General features: G+C 31.5%; 1 protein-coding gene and 1 pseudogene across 1 annotated transcript in view; one reads left to right on the top strand and one right to left on the bottom strand.

The window, feature by feature from the left end:
- LOC100784514 (protein SPIRRIG) overlaps positions 1-2,213 on the bottom strand; it is an 18,843-nt gene extending 16,630 nt beyond the window's left edge. Inside the window, exons 1-2 of the mRNA XM_003518854.5 lie at positions 1,267-2,213; positions 15-84 (exon numbers count right to left, since the gene is read on the bottom strand). Of these exons, the coding sequence (XP_003518902.2) occupies positions 15-84; positions 1,267-1,454 (258 nt within the window). The 5' untranslated portion in view covers positions 1,455-2,213. The remainder of the gene's footprint in view (positions 1-14; positions 85-1,266) is intronic.
- On the top strand, positions 1,455-21,496 carry LOC100779516 (uncharacterized; annotated as a pseudogene).
- The last annotated feature ends 657 nt before the right edge of the window (positions 21,497-22,153 follow it).

Consider the following 22,153-nt stretch of genomic DNA (forward strand, 5'->3'; position numbering starts at 1 on the left):
GCAATGACAAGAACCTTCTCAGAGCTGGATGACCGAAACTCTTCCCAGAATCTCTTGAAGTCCAATTCCAGTTCATATTTGTCCCTGATTTAAAGATATAAATGGTCATAATCCCGCCTAACATCATAACGAGGGCACGTCATAATAAAAAACAATCCATGAAAATCAGTTATCACTAATTATGAAACACGTTAGAACTTGAAATTAGATGCATTAAATAAAAGGATTTTAACATGCAGTATAATTAATATTAGACCAAACAGTAATCCAATGCAAGAAATGTTCATAAATCTGTCAATGCTGCCATGAGGCAACAGAATCATGCCTCAGCTTACATGTTCACCTATGAATGAATGTTTGAAATTAAGAACCGATGTGTTTTAATCATTTTAAACAAATTGCAAGTCTTAAATCTTCCAATCAATAAATATGACCATTTTGGAAGCTGCAAATAAATAAGCAGAAAAGCCAACATGCCAAAAATTCAAACCCTCTTTCCGTAACTGAGCTACCCATGATGCAAAGATGACCCCTCATGCAGTTACGCTTCGATAACTAGCAAAAAAAGCACTCTTTTTGCACAATGCACCAGTATAAAAGTGGAATGTTAGTAGTATAATATATAAAGTATTTAGATGAAGCTAGTTGCACACTCCCACATAGGAATATAAATTATGTAACCGTGTGGACAAGTTAAAACTCATCATCATAGAAATAATGGCAATCTCATGCACAACCAAAACACGACTATCCCGGGTGGATTTACCGCAAATTCTACATTGTGATTGATAAGATACGAAAAACACACACAGATTGAGCAACGCACTGAAGAACCAAGCTTTTTTCTGCTCAGCACTATCCCTTTCATATAAAAAAATAAAATAAAATAAAAAACTGATCTCAGAACAACCCTTAGCTCCTTACAACTTATCCTTGACAAGTCACATAAACATCGCCTCAAAAAAGAGAAAGGAATAGCAGCAAACAGAAACTAATAGGATCTTGCAACTCCACCTAACTCTACACTTTGCATTAACCAAAATCTATTTCATCCTTCCACAGTTGAAAAGACAGAAACTACAACCACATCTCTCTATCTTCTATTTTTTTTATACAAGCAAATCAAAGCCAATGCAACACAACACAACACTGAAATCATCCCACTGGACCATTAATTTTTCATTTTGCTCAAACTTAACCGCAGAACTAAGTGTTGCATAAACCCAAAAAGTAAAATAAAAAATAGAAATATATAAGGGAGCCTACCTGGTAGGGGAAGAAGAAGAGGATTGCGAAGCTGAAAAGGCATTGTTGTTGTTGTTGTCGCGGGAAGAAGAGGAAGGAGGAGGAGGAGGAGGAGCAGAGGGTGGCGATTGAGTGAGGCCAACCTTCTCTTTGAAGTCCTTAAGCAATGTAACCCATTTCATCGTTTTCCCTTTCGATCTTTGAACCATATGAACACCTCTCTCTCATCCGATGAACATTCACCAGATCCACCACCAACTACCTCCTACCGATTTACCTCCGAAAAGGGAAAAACCAAAACACCATTCAAACCAACGATACGAAACGAGAGAAGAAACAATCTGCAATTGCACCAGCTGCAGCAAGCAAATGCGATAAAAATGGCACCAAGATCTACCGGATTTGCGATTCGTAGGTTTTGGATTTGTCAATTCAGTTCTTCTTCTCCGCGTTTCAGAACTTTTCCTAATTTTTTTTTTTATTTGAATTTGGTTCGATCAATCTAGTTTTGTCTAATTTTTCGGAAAATGTTCGCAGCCCTAGAAAGCGGAGGGAGCTAACGAAACAACAAGAACAAAACGGTGAGTGTTGGTGGTGCTGTTTTGGAGACAAGAAATAAAAAAAGAAAAATAAATGCAGCTTTAAAATTTAAATTAAAAAAAAAAAAAGAAAATTAATTTGGAAATCCGAAATCGCGTTTCGCTATTTCTGTCTCTCTTTCTGCGTTTGCGTGCCTCTTTGGGACGGCCACTCGCACCGCGTTGTTCGATCGATCAACAAACAAGTCTTTCTTCTCTCTCTCTCTCTTGCTCTGTGTGTTGGTAATATATAGTCTAATCTGTGAGTTTTTTTTTTCCAGTTTTGGCGCACACACCTCGACCACGTCAGCGTGGGGTCCACGAATGGGAAGGGTCCACGTGGAACTCCGTGATTGAAGGTCAATACGTGAAAACCTCATCGCTCCCACTCACCGTTTTCTCCATCGTTTTGGTCTGCTTAATGGGGTTGATTTGAATTTTGATCAAACCCCCTTTTAGATATGCCTCTTCTTTTGACATTTGGTTGAGACATGGGACATGTTGATAATTAATTAATTCATTAATCTATTGGTTAATCTTTTGTATTTTATTTCATCTCGGTGTTTTCTATTTTTGGTTCGTTTTCTTCCTCCCATATCTTATCGTATAATATAATCAAGTGGATCTTCGGCAAAAAATGTTGATAAATATTTGTGTTTTAATTTAAAATTTATAAATATATATTAATTCTATTTTATAAAATAAAATATTTATTTTAGATTTTTTTTTAAGATTTTGTTTTAATGAGTCAAACTAGTTTGTTAGATTTGTTTTGACAACTGTAGGTTGGTTTTCCAACGGTCATATTTCTAACGGTCATATTTTGTTGTTGCAAAATGCCTATATATATATATATATCTCTTTCCTCTTTTCTAGAGATATAGACTGAGAGCTCTGGTTTCTTTCTGCCAACAATTTATCTCTTTCTTTTCCTATACAAAACTTAATTTTTTTGAGAGCAAGAGCATTGGTGTTCATAAGGTTCGGGGATCCTTTCGCTGCACACGATCGGAACCAACGGGTTGTCGTATCTTGGGAGAGGAGTGCAATCAGAATTTCTTACCCGTGCAGTGGGGGCGTTTTCTCTCTAAGGATAGCGTTTACGCGCTTCAACCCAGGCTATATCTTTCTTCCCTTAATTTTTCTTTCTTGTGCTTATTGTATGTTATAATGAATTATTCGTGCGTTGTCAATTAAATTTAATTTGCTACTGCTATTTCGTTATTTAATTCAAGACTGTGCATCTTCTTCATATTAATTTTTTTTTCATTTTTTGTTTTATTTTCCAACAGTCTTAGAGAGAAAAAGGTTTTATTTTTTCACTTTCTTCTTGCATAGTCTTTTTGCAGTAGCATCCTATTTTATCAAAATGTCCGCCATGGATATGATTAAGTCCCTTTCCAGTAAGCCTGAAAAATTTACGGGTGAAAATTTTTTTTGTTGGCAACAACAAATGAAATTCTAGCTTACTGAATTGGATTTATACTCTGTGATTTCTAAAAGAGAAATAAAAACTTCAACTTCCTCTACTGATATAGTTCAAACTGATGCAACCATTAAGCATGATGTTTCTGATAAAGATATTTTATGTCATGGACGCATTTTAAGTGCTTTGGCTGATAACATATATAAGATTTTTTGTCATACCAAAACTTCTGTTGAGTTATGGGAAGCACTTGAATTGAAATATGGATCTGCTGAAAAAGGTTTAAGTCATTACTCTTGTGAAAAAATGATTGAGTTTCAAATGATTGATGGAAAATCTATTTCAGATCAGATCCACGAATTTGAAAACATTGTTTATGACATGAAATTGAAAGGAATTGTTTTGCCTGACATTATGCTTGTGGCTTTCATGATATCAAAATTGCCTCCTTCGTGGACTGATTTTGCTCTTTTTTGCTTGAAGATGATCCTAAAACTTATGGTGAGGCCATGAGGTCTATTGATGCACCTTTTTGGAAAGAAGCTATTATTGATGAAATGAGTTCTCTTAAAAATAATAAAACTTGGTTTCTTACTGATCTTCCCCCTGGTTGTAAAAGTATAGGTTGTAAGTGGGTTTTTCGAAAGAAATTAAGAACTGATGGATCTATAGAAAAATTTAAGGCAAGGCTTGTTGTGATTGGGTGTAAACAAATAGAAGGTGTAGATTTTTTTGATACATATTCTCCTGTTTCTAAAGTTACTACCATTAGGGTCTTAATTGCACTTGCTTGTGTTTTTAATTTAGAAATTCATCAAATGGATGTAAAAATTGCCTTTTTAAATGGTGAATTAGAAGAAGAAATTTATATGAACCAACCTGAAGGCTTTGTAGAACAGGGGAAGGAAAAGAAAGTTTGCAAACTTGTTAAATCTTTATATGGTTTGAAACAAGCTCCAAAACAATGGCACGAAAAATTTGATCAAGTTGTTCTTTCGTATGGTTTTCAAATCAATAATACTGATAAATGTGTGTATGTGAAACAATTTGATGATAATGGATGTGTCATTTTATGTTTGTATGTGGATGACATATTGATATTTGGTAGTAATATGCAATTCATAAATGATGTGAAGTCTTTCTTGTCTAGAAATTTTGATATGAAGAACCTTGGTCCTGTAGATGTGATTTTGGGTATTAAGCTTATAAAGAAAAATGATGGCATGATTTTAACCCAATCACACTATGTTGAAAAGCTGTTGAAGAAGTTTAATTATTTTGATGTGAAACCTGTTTCTACTCCTTATGACTCATCCATCAAGCTAAAGAAAAATTTGGGTAAAGGAATTTCTTCACATAAATATTCTCAAATTATCGGTTCTTTGTTGCATTTGACAAACTTCTCTAGGCCTGACATTGCATATGCAGTTGGTAGATTAGGAAGGTATACTAATAATCCTGATCATTCTCATTGGATTGCATTAGAAAGAGTTTTTAGATACTTAAAAGGAACCATCAATTATGGCATTCATTATACATGTTTTCCTGCAGTAATTGAGGGGTTTAGTGATGCAAATTGGATTTCTGATTCTGATGAAACAAAATCAACAAGTGGTTATGTTTTTACTTTAGCTGGTGGTGCAGTATCATGGAAATCTGCTAAACAAACTATTATTTCACGTTCTACTATGGAAGCAGAAATTATTGCTTTAGATACTGCTACTAGTGAGGCTGAGTTTCTTAAAAATTTGTTATGTGATCTACCATTGTTGAATAAGCCTATACCTCCAATTCCAATGCATTGTGATAGTCAAGTTCCTATATCTAAAGTTACTAGCAAAAATTTTAATGAAAAAAGAAGACACTTAAGAGTGAGACATAAGTCTATCAGAAATTTGATTTCTCATGGTGTCATTTCTCTTGACTTTGTCAGGTCAGAAAATAATATTGCGGATCCGCTTACAAAAGGGTTGACGCGTCAACAAGTACTTGAGTCGTCGAGGGGAATGGGATTAAAGCCCATTATTTAGTTACAACAATGGACACCCGTCTCCGTGTGATTGGTGATCCCATGAATGGAGTTCAACGGGTAACAACGAAATTGTTTGTTGACTAAAGTACACCAAAATGAAATTTGACGGAGCTGTTCCGTTTCTCATTCCTATGACGAGGTGTATTATAAATTGTGGCAATATTAAGGTTGAGGTATTTATATATGTGTATTTTTGATGGAAAAAAAAAATACCTCTTAATGAATCCGATGACAATTATTGTAGGGGTGAGGGTCACAACTCACTCTTTGAGGATTCACCTAGTGAGTGTGGTGGTGGGGCCGCCACTGTGAGATATGGGCTAATCTCTAAGTGACACTCACGAAACAAGATACAAGCGCAAGGCCGTGTAACGCGCTACCACTGATTAGAACCTAATTGAACACCAATATTGTAGGAGTTATGTACTAAAGTCCGGTTAAAGAATATGTAGTTCAAGACAATCAAGTCACTACATTTTTCTCGGATGGAAGTTCATAAACACTAGGTATAAGGCTCAAACCCGGAAGGTTCCTTATACCGAAATACAATATCACATGCTCTTTCTCTTATATTTTTATCTTTCAGAAAATATATTTTAAAATTTTAAATTATGTGGGGGAATGTTGATAAATATTTGTGTTTTAATTTAAAATTTATAAATATATATTAATTCTATTTTATAAAATAAAATATTTATTTTAGATTTTTTTTTAAGATTTTGTTTTAATGAGTCAAACTAGTTTGTTAGATTTGTTTTGACAACTGTAGGTTGGTTTTCCAACGGTCATATTTCTAACGGTCATATTTTGTTGTTGCAAAATGCCTATATATATATATATCTCTTTCCTCTTTTCTAGAGATATAGACTGAGAGCTCTGGTTTCTTTCTGCCAACAATTTATCTCTTTCTTTTCCTATACAAAACTTAATTTTTTTGAGAGCAAGAGCATTGGTGTTCATAAGGTTCGGGGATCCTTTCGCTGCACACGATCGGAACCAACGGGTTGTCGTATCTTGGGAGAGGAGTGCAATCAGAATTTCTTACCCGTGCAGTGGGGGCGTTTTCTCTCTAAGGATAGCGTTTACGCGCTTCAACCCAGGCTATATCTTTCTTCCCTTAATTTTTCTTTCTTGTGCTTATTGTATGTTATAATGAATTATTCGTGCGTTGTCAATTAAATTTAATTTGCTACTGCTATTTCGTTATTTAATTCAAGACTGTGCATCTTCTTCATATTAATTTTTTTTTCATTTTTTGTTTTATTTTCCAACAAAAAATATATATATATATTTTTTATAATGAAAATGGATTTTAAGAGTATTTGAGAGGCATTTCACGTTGAGGTATTGCATTTACATTTCTTAATGACAAAGACAAATATATATCACGTAGCCTAGGTTCCTTAGCGTTGGAGAAATGCCAATTTACAATGAAAAATCATAGAGTTGCTGCCCGAATGTATTTTTATTGTTTTTGTTTTTCCCTTTAGTTGTCATTTATTGTAACTCAGCCATGTATAAAAATAAAAAAACTTGTAACTCAGCCAAGTAAAATAAAAATTGTAAAAAAAGAGTATGTATGTTTTGTTTTCTTCTTTTGTATTTATCAAAATGGAAGTTCTGTCTTCTATCAAACTTGAATTAATTGTGGTTGGAGCAACAATTAGCTATAAGTCCTTATTCTGTATTTCTATTTAAATTTTGTATACACGATCAAAAGTTGTTTGTTTTTTTTTCTCTCATAAAAAATCCCCATGCCATTTGGATGTACAAGCGGAAGTTGACATGAATAAGACATTATAGTTTTTCTTTTTATACATCAGAAAACAGAAAGAAAACTAGCTCCTAAGATGAATAACTCTCATTACATGCGTCACATATTTAGCAAGTCAATCTTCACAGAAATTAGCTTCCCTTAGAGTATGCTGCAAACAGACGTTTTAGTCCAAGACTAGCAGGTCTTGAATCTTCTTGATCAGTGGTAAAAAAGGATGAAAAGCTTTCAGATTGTTGTTGACCAACTTCAAGGGTATCTTTGAATCAATTTCACAAACAATAATTATGTAGTTGTCGTTCCATGCCTTTTAAAGATCATGAAGCATGGCAAAAAACTTAGCATTAAGACTAGTAGAAATTTTACAGGCACCTATGAATCCTGATATCCAATTTCATAAATGATCCCAAAAAATGCCACCATATAACTATCTTTCTTCGGGTTCTCAAAAGAGCTGCCATAAATATTCAATTTAATAACAGGAAAGATTAGAGGTTCTTAGCTAACAAATCGAACATTCTTTTAATAAACTTTTTCTCTAAGCACAATATGAAAAATAAAATGAATTGAAGTTTTCTTGTATGATAAAATAATCTTATGCACTTTGAAATTTTCTGACAGTTTTATGTATAAAAAAAAGTATCCAATCACTATTGGTACCGACAAGTAGTTACCATAAAACAAAATTAATCTGAATTTCTACTTAACTGCTATGATCTCATTCCCTCTTCCCTCAAGTCTGGCTCTATCGAGGCTAGCTGTTGTTGAATAATCATGCATCAATCTCATTTTAAATTGCAACCAAACAATTAGAACACGAGAAGGAAAACCCATAAATCCGATGAAGATGGAGCTAAAACTACCAAATAACCAAAAAAGAATAAAAAGAGGAAACACCATATTAATTACTATGATTCTCGAATTTTTTTCCCTAAAGAACTGTAGTTTTCGCTATAACATATTTTAAAAAATAAAAACTTTAACTACAGAATACAGAACCGAGGTTGGTTAGAGGCTGACCTCAGACCTAATGTAAGAAAGAATGTAACAGTCTTAAGATACATGTCCGTATGGCTGCAAGTTAAAAATAGAAAATTAATTAACGGGTTTTGTCACTTTCATCCACCTCTTTTGATTTTTCTTTGAATTAAAGTTACTATGAAAATTAAACGTTAGGTAAGAACGAGTCACAACAGTTCACTTGCTACACATGGAGACCATAAAATACAGTTATTTTGATTTTGATTCCATGAAGAGTTAACGTGAATTTTGATTTCACCAAGGATCCGTTGATATTAATTATTAGGCATACAGTATTAAGCAAAATAAAAGGACACGTCAATTTACCAGTCACGCTTTAAAAATAAAAGAATTACTTGCAGTTACTTTACTTTGGTTGTAACAAAAAAAAAAAAAAATACTTTACCTGAAATCCGTCCCCCCCTAAAAAAAAAATACTTTATAGATAAATTTATAATAGTAATGCTTAAATATGAGTTTCTTAAAGTACTACTTTTAAAATTAATCTCTGTTATAATTTTTTGTTTATTTAAAAATTGTTAAAGAAACATGTTTTCCCCCCTCTAATAATCGACTATAAAGGTAATTTTCAATATATAAAAATTATAAACAAATAAAAATTAATGCATTTTTAAGAATTAAAAGTATATTTAAGTTTTTTTTCATCTCAAGATGGAGAAATTTTTAATATTTTTTTTTAACATTGGTGTAGTGTATATACAAGAAATGGATTTTTTTATATATTGGCATATATGATTAAATACATTATTGCTTTTTTTATTTGAACATTGATATGAAGTATTTAATGACTTCATTATCAATAATCAGTTACAATATATGATTTTTATCTCGAATGATGATATTTTTATGCAAAAGACATGAATCCGAAAGACCGGAATATTGGTTAAGATGGGATTATACAAAGTATTTAATTTTATATAATTAATTAGAAATATCACATATATATGAATTTTAAAATAATTATTATAAAAATTAATCACTTTAATATATAGATATATAAAATTTCTATTATTTTTATTAAGATTATAATTTGAATTGTGAAATGCATTTAAATGACAACATTAATAATTTTTCTCCAATAATGACCTAAATAACACTGGTTATTAATTATAAAATAGAATATTTTTTATTTTAGTCTTTTAAAGCATTTATTTGTTTTAGTTCTTGTAAAGTTTAATTTATTTATTTTAATCTTTGTTGTGAAGTAATGCCCTTAACTGAGAACATAATAAAAACATTGATAATTTATTAATATGTTATCTCATCAAAGAGTCTAATAGTATAGTAATATTTTTTTTTTAGAAAATTGTGTTCTGAAATGGGACACTCAACAAAGCCTATTATTAATGTGGGAAGGAAAACCTACTTCATATTATCCTTATTGTACACTTATAAGTTATAACTGACTAATTAAGTAACCTTGGTTGAGTTAGACAAAGGATAGTCAGTGAGGATGGACAATATTAATAGCAACGATCAATTGTATTTAGATTTGCCATCAAGGATTTTCATTGAGGAAAACCTTGCTTTGTTTTTAGTTTGTGTTTTTAGTGTAATGAGAAAGATAACAAGTTTACTAAGGCATATTTCTTTTATTGCATTTTATAAATTGGTGATAAGTCATTATCAGTTAATCTTGTTATTTCATAATAAGAATTAAAGTTAATTTTTTTTATAGAAACTAAAATATAAAAAAATATTTAAAGCATTAAAATTAAAAATCCTTAATTTTATAAGGATAAAAAGTTATTTAAATCTATAAAAAAAAAGGTTATAATTTTTTGGGAGAAAAATCCGCTCCAAACACGCTCCTTTTCACGTCAAAATGTATTTTCAGTTTGGCTTTAAGCTGCTTGGATAATCGATTAGTGGAGGCGCGTGGGAGAAGATGAGAATGTGAATTGATAGGAAATGAGAGGGGAAAATTGAGGCATTTGAAAATAATCAAAATGGTGGGCTCCACATAACATGACTAAGCGCGTGAACGTGGGCCCGTTCATCTTTCCAACTTCAAAAGGAGAAACCGCGCGACTTCCGGGCTGGGTGCCTCATTCTCATAGCTTTTTCTTTACCCATCACTTATCTATATTTTAATTTGTATAGTAAAATTAATACATTTTTTTTATTTCTATTCAATTTAATTATTATTTTATATTTTTACTCTTCCCACTGTAGAGGTGACAAAATGAACTTATTTTATAAAATAAATTACTTTTTTTTTGCAGGAATAAAATAAAGAGCTTGAGTTTTAAATTTTGTAAGTTTTAAGAAAAATGTATTTTTTTTTTAAAATCTGATTCAATAAGGATCGTTCCAGGTTTAGCCTGTAAAAAACTCAAAATTATTTTTTTTTCTTATTGAATTTGATCTTTATTTTTTTTTACGGCAACTTTATCTTTATTTATAAAAAAGTTAAAATTAAATTTGCATGATCCAATCGGCATTAGCCAACACCCACGTTTTTTTTTCTTGCATAGAAATAAAAAATAGCATAAAAAAATTTACAACCACGTACATTTACTCAATTAATTGCTTAACTAATAAAGTTATAACTCCTTGAATATATTTTTTTTCTTCACTTTTAGGTATATATTTCGTACTTATCTCTACAACTAGCATGTTTTTTTCTTTCGATCATTTCAAACTATTCTTCTTCTATGTCTAATAATTTTACAAGCACTAATATATAAGTTAAGTATATTTCAATAACGAAAAATACATTTAAATTTTATAATTATTATGTTTATATTTAGATATTTTATATTTTACCTTTTAATGAATTGATCCATGAGTTATCTTATAAATTTTTAAAATTAAGATTTCCAACTCAGGTATTTGAAAAATAAAATTGTAAATTGGGTTCCTTAAATGGTAAACCAAGCAGTTTCTTTTAATTAATACGATCTAGTAATAAAATAATTGAATTCATAATCTTTTAACATTATAATAAAAAATATATAAGGCGAAGCTTGGGGGCTGGTTGAAGCCTTCAAGTTTGCAGCTTCAATGGGTTTCAAAGAGGTTATGCTTGAAGTTGATTGCAAACTGTTGGTGAATAAAATCTTTAGCTCGAGTGAGAGTATCTTCATTGTATCCTAGTTTTTCTACTTTGAATCATGTAGTTCCTTATGTTGTAAATCAAATTATTAATGAAATGAGATAGGTACTATTTAATATAAAAAACTTTTAATAGTATAATAAAAAATATAAGTCAGCAAAAATAAATATAAAAATTTTCATGGCAAAGTGTATTAAACAACATTCACAGAAAAAAGAAATCACATGCTAACAGAAAATATATTACATTTTTATTTTTGGTTATGTTTTGTTAGTGTAGATGTATATCTATATTAATTAATACTATTTTTATTATACTAACAATATGATGTGAATGTACGTATAATATTAATGAAATTATATATCCATACAATACATCATATTGTTGTTTAAATTTGTAATATTTTTCGCTAGTATATAATATCTTTTATTGATTATTTGAAATATCTAACAAATAAAATATTGTCTTTTTAGATAAGGAACACATTGAAGTTGAATACAGTCAATAAGTCGAATGTCAGAAGCGAATTTAAATGTAGACAACTCCTTTATTAATGTACAATTCTGTTTTTCAGACAAAAAAAAAAGCAAAAAGAGAATAATACTCATTTTAACGTTGGAATAAAATAAATAAATTACCATCCTTAAAAAAAAAAAACCTTACAGTAAAATTGCATCTCTTCTGCCAATGTACTTGAGAAGAATTCCAACTCAAACATAACATATACTTTGGGACTTCAATTATAAATCGAATAAAACTTCTCCTGACATTTTATCAAGCATGCCATTGTTGATCACTTCCACAAAACTTCACTTAATAATATCTACAATTAACAAATATAAAACAAAATACGCACTTGATGTTGAATTTTTAATGTTTCAGTTCACATTTGTATATTGAATAGTTCAGGTTTCGATTTTAAAGTGGATCATTTTGTAAGCTTTCTCCTACTGATAAAAAAAACGTGACATCTACATACCATCCACTTGTTCAAGAGAGGAAGTTGAAAAAAAAAAGAGAAAAAACTACAATATGGGTTAACTTGTCCAAATAGAATTGCAATCATGTAATATGCTGATTTGTTTCGAGACGAGACTTTTGAAAAGTTATTGAGCTACTCAAATTGCAAATAGATTGTGAGTGTGAGAAAATTGCCAATGCAAAGTGCAAACAATTTGAGAAGAACCGAGGAAGACTTCGTAAATGTCCCAAACATACACGAAAGAAAGTTCAATGTTTGAACTTAATTTGAAGTCTGCTGTTTGGTTTTATAGTCTAGTATTTTATTTTCGAACCTCCGACGAGGCTCCTACCCGGTCACACTGTAGTGAGATAAATCACTTGCCTAATTTCACAGATTTGAATTCATTAACATTGACTCCATTATAACCATTTTGAGTACCATTTATGTTGTGAATTTGAGGATCTACACATCCCAGAAATCTAAAGTAACAAGAATTCACATCATATTTTAATTTAAAACCTTAAGATTTAAATTTATAAGTCTTATTTTTATTTATATAATATTTAATCTTTTCATTTTTACCAAAAATTTTATTTCACATTTATTCTCCAATAATTTCATATTTTGGAGTATTTTATGATTTTTTCATAAGTGGTGTTTCTAAAAATTTTAGCAATTTATTATCTCTTATCCATTGTTTCTAACCAAATGTTTTTTAATAGAAGAAATTTAGGAAAACAGGATGATATCGTAATACAAGACATGAAAAACCTTCAAAATCAAAAAATATTTATAAACATACTTATATTTATTTCACCTAAGAAAATAATTAAAGATTTAAACTTATGATGTGTTAGAAAACTTTATCTTTAAGAAAAATGTTATTCATAAAAAATATAATAGGAGATAAAAAAAAATTACCCATAGGAAGATGAATTAACAGTAACAATGAATATTAAAAGACAAGGATTCAAAATGAATTTAGATACTGTATTTTTTATATTATTATATCTAAATATTTCTAAGTGGCTCATAATATATTAAAATTAAGCTCCTTTTTCAACATATTTAACACAAACTCTCCGGTGGATTTGACATAGAGGACTGAGTCATAAAGTTTGGTTGACATTCTAAGCATAAACTAGATCAATGATTTAATGAAGTAGCAGTTAGAATAAACTTGTCTAGTAGAATACATCAAGATATGAACATTGTAAGTTTCGTAAGCCTGGAAATGGACATTTGAGTAACACAAATTTAAATATAGTTTCAAACGGACAAGTTGGAGCGGTCAAACAACTTTAAAAGAGTAGTGTTCGATTTTATTGGGAAAAGGTTGGACCAGAACAATATTATTGCTTATTGACACAAGAACTTTAATAAAGTAAATTTTTTTATAACTGATCAATGAGTAAATATTTTTTTTTCTTTCTGAAATCAGATTAGCGGTTGGTAGTTGGAACTTGGAACGAGGATTGTTAGCAGTAAGTAAACAGAAAACAAAGAAGTACTAAGGAGAGTGTTGCTTCCTGCACCTACCTAACACTCCATTACATTACCGAATGTTAAATCCATAACGTAAAATTATATTACGGATATGGAAGGGGGTGCCTCAAGCAAAATTTGGAGGTGCAGCCACTCAACTAATGATCTATAGAGATTTTCTTCCTGCACCCAGCATATTTCTTGTTGCACCCAATATTTTTGGAAACCGAAAATACCCTTATGTATGATCCATACAAATTATTAAAAATGTTTTATAAAATAATTTAAAATTAATGACCAATGTATATCTTTAACTTGTGACTTTAATATTATTAACACCACACTTTAATCAATTAAGCTAATAAGCCAATAATGTTAAAAATAATTAATGTTGTTATATATAACAATAAATTTTATAAATTATATTTAATACACATATAAGTTTACATTATAAATTTTATAATAATTAATTTTGATCTAATAATGTATTTTTTTACATATATAAAATTTTATTAAACCTATGATTTTTATTTTAAGTATATATTTAAAAAAACATTATTAGATCAAAATTAATTATTTTACAAAATTTATTATGAAAACTTATATGTGGATTAAATATACATTATAAATTTTAGTGTTACATATAATGACATTAATTATTTTTTAACATAATTGATTTGTTAGCTTAGTTGGTTAGAACTTTGTGCTAATAGTGTGAAAGTCATAGGTTCGAGACTTACATAGACCATTAATTTTAAATTATTTCATAAAATATATTTTTAATAATCCATATCGCCTAAAATATATGTATTTTCGGTTTTTCCAAAATATGCAGGGTGCACCAAGTAGATCTCTTGATCTATATAAGTTTTAGATAAATCTAGCCACTAGCCAGCCCAAGATTCTAAACAAACTTGGGCTTTGTTATTGGATTAAGCATATATGCTCAGCCCATTGGAGCGTAAGTCTTCTGGACCAGAGGAGCCTGCGCGCTTCTGAAAGCATCCATGGACCGAAAAAAAAAATAACAGCACCTACCTGGTGGCACAATCACGACTATTGCTACGTGCACCTATCAATATTTTTCCATTTTGCCCTTTCCTACTAGGCTTACGGATATGTAAGTGTTTTTTTTTTTTTATATAAAATATATTTTACAATTAATTTAAAATTAGATGGTTCAAGTAGAGTTGAAGAGGTGACTTTCATGTTATTAAGCTAATAAATCAACCATGTTATAAAATAAATAATATTATTATATGACATTAAAATTTTTAATATATATTTAATATGCATGTAAATTTAAATAATAAATTTTATAACAATTAATTTTAATATAACTTATTTAGATTGACTAATCCTGAAAAAAAAATTAATATTAAAAGAAAATTATTAATAAATTAAAAAAAACATACGAATTAGTTAATTAAGTTATATCAAAATTTATTATTTAAATTTATATACATATTAAATATATATTAGATATTTTAGTGTCATATATAACAATATTATTTATTTTACAGGTCTATTAGTTAAATTGTTTAGAGTTATAAAGTAACCGTTCACGTGCTTTATTTCCTGTTTGGCCGTTAATTCTAAATTGATTTTAATTCAATCCTACCTAGTTTATCTAAGCAGTGTATACTCGAAGAAACAAATAAACCTTGGAAGTTAGAAGAAGAAGAAGAGGTTTTGAATTCAAGCGATGGAGTCTTGGTCCATTCGAATCCGAAGATACGAAACGCTTCCAACAACGGCTAAAGACTTCGAGTCTCGTTGGAAGGCCTTCTCCCACTGAATCCATCCAACGGTGGCCTCGACTACTTGCAGGTTTGTCTTCTCTGCATTGTTCATTTCGTTGTGTCTTATATCAATGATATTTGATTGAGATAAGTTAACTATTTGTTGAACATTTTTCATTTGCTGTTACGTGTTTGAAACCTAGGCACGTGTGGACTCTTGCACGGTGGAGGCTATGCTATCTTGGAAGCCACCAATTTATTTATTTTGGTTTCTCTATGCTTTTTTTATATGATATGTAATTAATCTTTGTTTTTCTTTCCTTGTAGGTTCCTCTTCCATTTTCTACCTTCCTTGATCTTTGTAAGAAGCGGATGCAGATGTAAAGTAAGCACCAACAATGCCTTGATCATTGTCCTGCCTCACATACACAAACTCATGATGATACACAACATGCTTATTTGGCCTTGGAGGATGTTCCCGAACAAATTTATTTAGCACAGGTTCAAAATCCAACATCTGTGAGATAATCGGTATCTTTGTCAGTTGGTTTATGAAAGGATTTTTTTTTTAAATGAAAATACTATGCTTTGTGAATTTTTCGTTCAAGTATTGTTACTGTCATCTCTATGTTGGCCCTGCCCCTAAATTTCTTTTGTTTGCTTAATTCATAGTGTAATGGTGTTATGTTTTCAAAACGAATTTTGGTGACATGTACTTTAGGTGTCAATTATGAACAGTGATAGTCAGGCAAATGTTCAATTAGAAACCCTGAGGGAAGACATTCAGATGGTTAGTGCATTTATCTCTGCTATTAGTTTTGTAGTCTTTAGCTCTGGATATTAAATTCTTCTTCGTAATAGGAATTTTCATTCGAAAATTCCTGATTTAAGATTCTTGTTTTCTGCAGCCTCAGATTTTGGCATCAAAAGAATTATCCTCAATAAATTTGTGGATGAACAATGCCCAAGCTAGATCAAGTACTCGCTATGATCCACAGTCCACACCACAATCTTCTGTGCATAGTTTCTGGCTGCAAACAAGGTATATGTCTTCTTCTTCTTAATGTATCATATTGTTCCATCTGAAGTGATGGAGATGCTACTCTTCAGGATATGCTATCAGTTACATAGGAAATTTCAGTATATTGTTATGGCTTACTGATGTTTTGGTGTCTGAAGTAATGTGACAATAAATAATGTATAGTTCTCAATAAAGTTTTGGAACGTTATTTGCTTCTCTTTCTGAGTGTTCTTTTATGATTTTGGTGAAAATCCTTTCCAGGTTTTTCAATTACTTTCTGTAAAGAGCCTTCCCTATCTTCTCCTTTCACTCATTTCAATCGCCTTTACAGCCTTCTCTAACATAGCTAAATTCTTTGCAGTTGTTTTGTGACCTCCTTCTGCTAGTCCCTCACTCTATCCAATGCCTATATATGGGGAGGCTTCTAATCACAGGTATTCTTAAAAACAAACATTGAGAGAAAAGAGAGCATAGATAGAGAACTACTGTGATGCACTCAGTGTGATTGTTAGGTTCCCTATGTCTGTATTGATTTGTTAAATAGATTGTTGTACACTTGTACTAGTATGAGACTAATATAACTTTTACAAGTCCGGTCCATAATACCCAACTCACTAATGCATCATTATATTCTAACAGTTCTTTTGGTTGTTTTCCCCCAATAAAATCCATGTCGCAGTTCTGTTACTTTAGAAAATCCTGATCACTCAATTTATCCAAGGGCAGAATGCTCAATGGAGGTTGCGCAAAAGGTTATTTTTCAGGCAGGCGATGCACTTTTCATTCCTGAAGGCTGGTAATGTCTTAAGTTCAACAATCTCTTTATGATAAGCCTTTCAGTATCTGGGTAGATTATTCCTCAGCTGAATTAGGGAAAAATGTGTCAGGCTGGTTGGTTTGGACAGAGAAACTTGGGTGTTGCATGACAATACTATAACTTGTACTTTCATTAATTTCATTAATGTTTTTTTGCTGTAGGTTCCATCAGGCCGATAGTGATGGTTTGACCATTGCAATTAATTTTTGGTGGAGATCCAACATCATGTCTTGCATGTTGGAACACATGGATGCTTATTATTTGCGCAGAATATTGAGAAGGTATTGGTGATGATGTAGCTCATTGTTCAAAATTTGTCACTGAATAAATGCCTATTTGATATACTGACTTTTGAATGTTATTATTGTCTTGTCAAATATAATTCACCTGTTGATCGGATGGATGCATGTGAAGATTGATTGACAAAGAAATGGTATGTGCCTGCTTAAATTGTATGCCATTTACTGGAGAAAATTCTAATAAAGTCTACACTCTACATTATTTTCTTTTTCATTTATTGGGCAGTTGGGATTGGAGAATGTATAAAGCTAAAAATTGATACTTTCGTTTTACTATTTTTTTAACTTTTTGACCACACCTACATATGTATATATATGTAAATTATTCCCCTTTTCAAAATTCCTCAGATTTCTTGCTTCTTGAAGTGTTATTCTTTGCCTTCCTTTTGCTATGCAGAGAATCACTCGCTGGCTTAAAATTTTCAGATTGGTCCTGATATGGCCTTTGCCCAATGTTGAAGTGGATCATATTTTGGGTATGAGCCCATATAAGCCATCCACTTAGAAAGTATAAAAACTTCGTACCCCATTGCCCAGAGGCTCTTCGCTATGCGAAGGTATGGGGGAGGGATGTTGTACGCAGCCTTACCCTTGCATATGCAAAGAGGCTGTTTCCGGATTCGAACCCATGACCAACAAGTCACCAAGGCACAACTTTACCGCTGCACCAGGGTTCGCCCTCAATCCACTTAGAAAGTATATTCTAGAAAAAAGAAAAAGGCTGAGCAGGATAGATGCGAGTTAGTGATGTAGCAAGTGTGAGGAGAGAGGGATTGGTTGGTGAGTAACGGTTTATAGGGAGCATACATGGATAGTGGTGGGGGACGGGGAGGAGATAAGTAGTTATTTTTCTGTTGGAGTGAGGAGGTTATCTTCCTGTAGGAGCTTATGCTCTGGGTATTTCTGAGGCTTCTTGATTGTAAGAGCTCTAGTTTCTTAATTGTAAGAGCTCTAGAAGTTAATTTCCTTATTAATCAATAATAATCAATAATATTCTGGCCCTTTCATTCTATCAGGTCTATGATTAAATAGTTATTTGTTGTTGAATTACAATTTATGGAAAAATTTTAAAGCTAAGATTGAGGAGTAACAATTGTTGGAGCAGTGAGCACAAATCTCATGAGCATCCGTCATTTTATCTCTTAATTTTGTTTTCAAGTTTGGAGAAAGGAATGGTTTGCTATCTGTCTTTCTCTAACCTGACAAAGTTCATTATAAAGTTAAATCATCTGGTTATTAATGATTTTTTCCTTTCTCTTCATTAGTTCAAAGTTATTGTAGTGGACTTGTGACATTTATTTTTCAATATAGGACAGGACCAACTACTGCTTAAGTTGGGGATGGGGAAAACTAAGCTGCCTAATAATGGACAAGCAGGTAAGTAAATTATAAGATGGCTCTGATGAAGTTTGTTTGATGATTCTGTCCTTACAAGAAGAATAAATTTCCAGCTTATCTTTCTTGATAATCTGATATTCAGATCACGCTGATGAAAATTATGGTCAGATGTTGAAAGGGATGGATTTAAGAGAGAAAAAGCTTAAAGAAAGGAACACATTGCTAGAATTAGAACCTGCTGCATCCCAGGTGCTTCATGAACTCGTGTCTCTGGTTCACAAGTGTTAGTTCCAACCAGGATGGGCAATCACCATCTACTTCTATAACTGATTATGAGCTTGCAGGGAATGATAAATGTGAGAAAATAGTGACTGCTGACTTGAAAGATGATCCACTTGCTAAAATTCTCTGGGACGTTGAACCACAAACACTCCAATGTGTTTTTCTTGCTATGGCGGTGAGTTTTTATTCACCTACCAAGCTTGCAGATGTCAAAGAAGTTTGATATTCTTTATGCACTTGGTACTTTGAACTGTCGCTTCATTATGGTTAGACAAAGTTTACTATTTTCAGCATAACCTCCCAAGAACTTTAGAGGCTCTTGTACTGCATGTGCTTTCGCCAGTTGGGGTCGAAGTCCTCACTCGGAAATTCGATGAGATGGAGCAACAAACTCTCGAGGAAGATCGGTACATAATCTTGTGCAATATCTTCACAAGTATTTCATGTAATTGTTTGTAAAGAAGATAACATCCAGTTTTCTTGACCACCTCTGTAATTATAGGAATAGATTCTACGAGGTTTTCTACGGTGCATTTGATGACCAATCTGCAGCAATGAATTCAATTCTAAAAGGGAAAGAGTTGTTCACTGAACAGGTAATTGCTGAGCGTTGCTCTAACTTTATCTTGTGGAATTTAATGTTCTGTATTTATCTTAGTATCTTTTTATTTTGCAAAATTTAGTTCTATATTTAGCTACTGTTGCTTGTTGCTAGTTTCAACATTTCTAAGATGATTTTTCATTCATTAGAACTTTTGCCAGTAAGCAAGTCAAACAATTGTATTTCCATGCCCTCTCAGTCTCTTGAAATCATGAACCAGCTAAAAGCTTACTGAGGAATTGCATCTGTTTCTTTTGTCCCCATGGTTCATCTAATATTTGCTGACTTGGGTGAAAGAAAGTGAACAATTGTTGATTACTTATCTCTTTTAATTTCATCACTTAGTTCAATGTTACTCCATATTGTTTCCATTGTTACTGCTTTAAATGCCTGGCAAATAACAATGCTGATATATGGCATATGATCAAAATTTTCACATGCCTTGGATATTTGATCATCCCCTCCCATTTATGATGTCCTCTTGATAATTTTAAATGTAGACTGGAGTTTGGACACATGTTGTGTATAAGCACTATTTTATATTTAACGTTTTCTTTGGTTGTTCATTATTTGACAAAGCTATTTGATTGTCCGGGGCTACTTATTATGACTTATCTTGATGGAGTAGTGCTAGGATCACTTTGAGGTTATTCTCATTCAGTTACAATTGCTGCTTATCTAACCTTGAAAATAATTGGACATGACAGAGGTTGCAATCATACCTGTTTGCCATAACTATTTGGCAGTAATTGCATTATTTCTAGCTCAATAATCAACATGCATTTCATGTCATATTTTTGCTATTCTAACTTTGTTTCCTGCATTTGATGCTTTATTATATCCCTTAATATTTTTATATGCTTTGCCTTAACATCTATAACATTCTTTATATTCTGTACATGACGTATTCAATTTGGATAATTGATGATTTTTTGACCAAAGAAACTGTTTTTTATTTCTTAGAATAAATTGATTTTGACAATTTTGACTGTCTTGTTCTGTATTTTTTTTGCCCTGAGAGTGACAGATTTCCTAAATATACTTTGATGGTGGCATCTTTCTCTTTTCAATAGTCTCTATCCTCATCATTATTCCCGTGCATGAGTCTCTAGCATTGGTTGCACTGCATGTGCATTGAGACTTTAGTTTCACTTTCATACATGAGAGAGAATATGTAATTGGGTTAAGAGATTTTTGCTGCTCAGACAAATACATAGTCATTTAAACGTGGAGTGTTTTAATCAAACTAATCAAAACAAATTTTATTAAATGTTGAACAACTGAAGGAAACAAATATATGCACAATTTTGAAGCCCATGGAATTAAAATATTCATTTTGTTTCATTTCTTAACTTGTATGGTGCAGGCATTTAAAAATGTATTGGATAAATTTGTGGGAGTGAATCTGGAAAGCTGAAAGCCGGGTGTTAGAAGAGATGCTAAAAAAGGAGTAAACTTAATGGACAAATTGACCCCACCGTACCTCCAAAGAGTAAATTGATGCATATTTGAAACTGGAGCTTTTCTTTGTCTGGGTCTGTAGATGCCAAATGGAGTGAAACCTTATGGATGAATTGACCCCACAGGTACCTCCAAAGATTTAAACTGATGCATATTGGAGACTGAAGCTGTTCTTCGTCTGGGCATGGACTTTTATTTGTCAGTTTACAGTTCAGAATTCGATTTTCACTAATTTGAACTGAATGCAGGGCTGTATATATAAGTAACATCAGTTGTATACATGCTATCTGATTAACACGTTGAATTAACATGCCAAAATTTTATTGGGTTGATTCTTTGACCCCACCATTCATGTTTCTCCATAAATTAAAAACTTCCACTAGCCAAACCAGTTTACACTACCTAAATGATGTTCCTTATTCGTGTTTCTACCTGAAAGTTTTTATGTTTCACCTGGCGTTAGGGACGATTATATGGGTGAAAAAAGACGCAATCTTGATTTGAAACAAGTACAGAGCTGCTTTAGAAGCCCAAGTTGAAGAAATTATTATTCATAATACTCTGCAGCATTGTTCTTTTCACATTGCTTAGATTAATTTACAAGAGAAATGTTAGTAAAATATTTCTTTAAGAGTTTAATACACTTTTTTTATTAGTTTATTATCTAAAGGAAAATGTTAATCAATACGAAATTTTTTCATAAAATCTGTATTCGTAAAGAACTTATTATTTCAGAACATTTTTAATTAATCTCTGTACTGATCTGGTAATTCGTGTAATTCAAATACAAAGAAGATTATAAAAATATAGCATTGTTATCTAAATTACCAATTTAAAGATGACTTTATTAGGTAACTTGATTGACTTCTTAAATAGTAACTAGCATTCTTTATATGAAAAATATGGAATAGATATTAATAACATATGTACTCTGTATAATCGAGTTAGAAATTTAATTATGGAGCTGTGGTGAAAGTAATATTCGAAGT

This window comes from Glycine max, chromosome 2, assembly GCF_000004515.6.
Source record: "Glycine max cultivar Williams 82 chromosome 2, Glycine_max_v4.0, whole genome shotgun sequence".
NCBI lineage: Eukaryota > Viridiplantae > Streptophyta > Magnoliopsida > Fabales > Fabaceae > Glycine > Glycine max.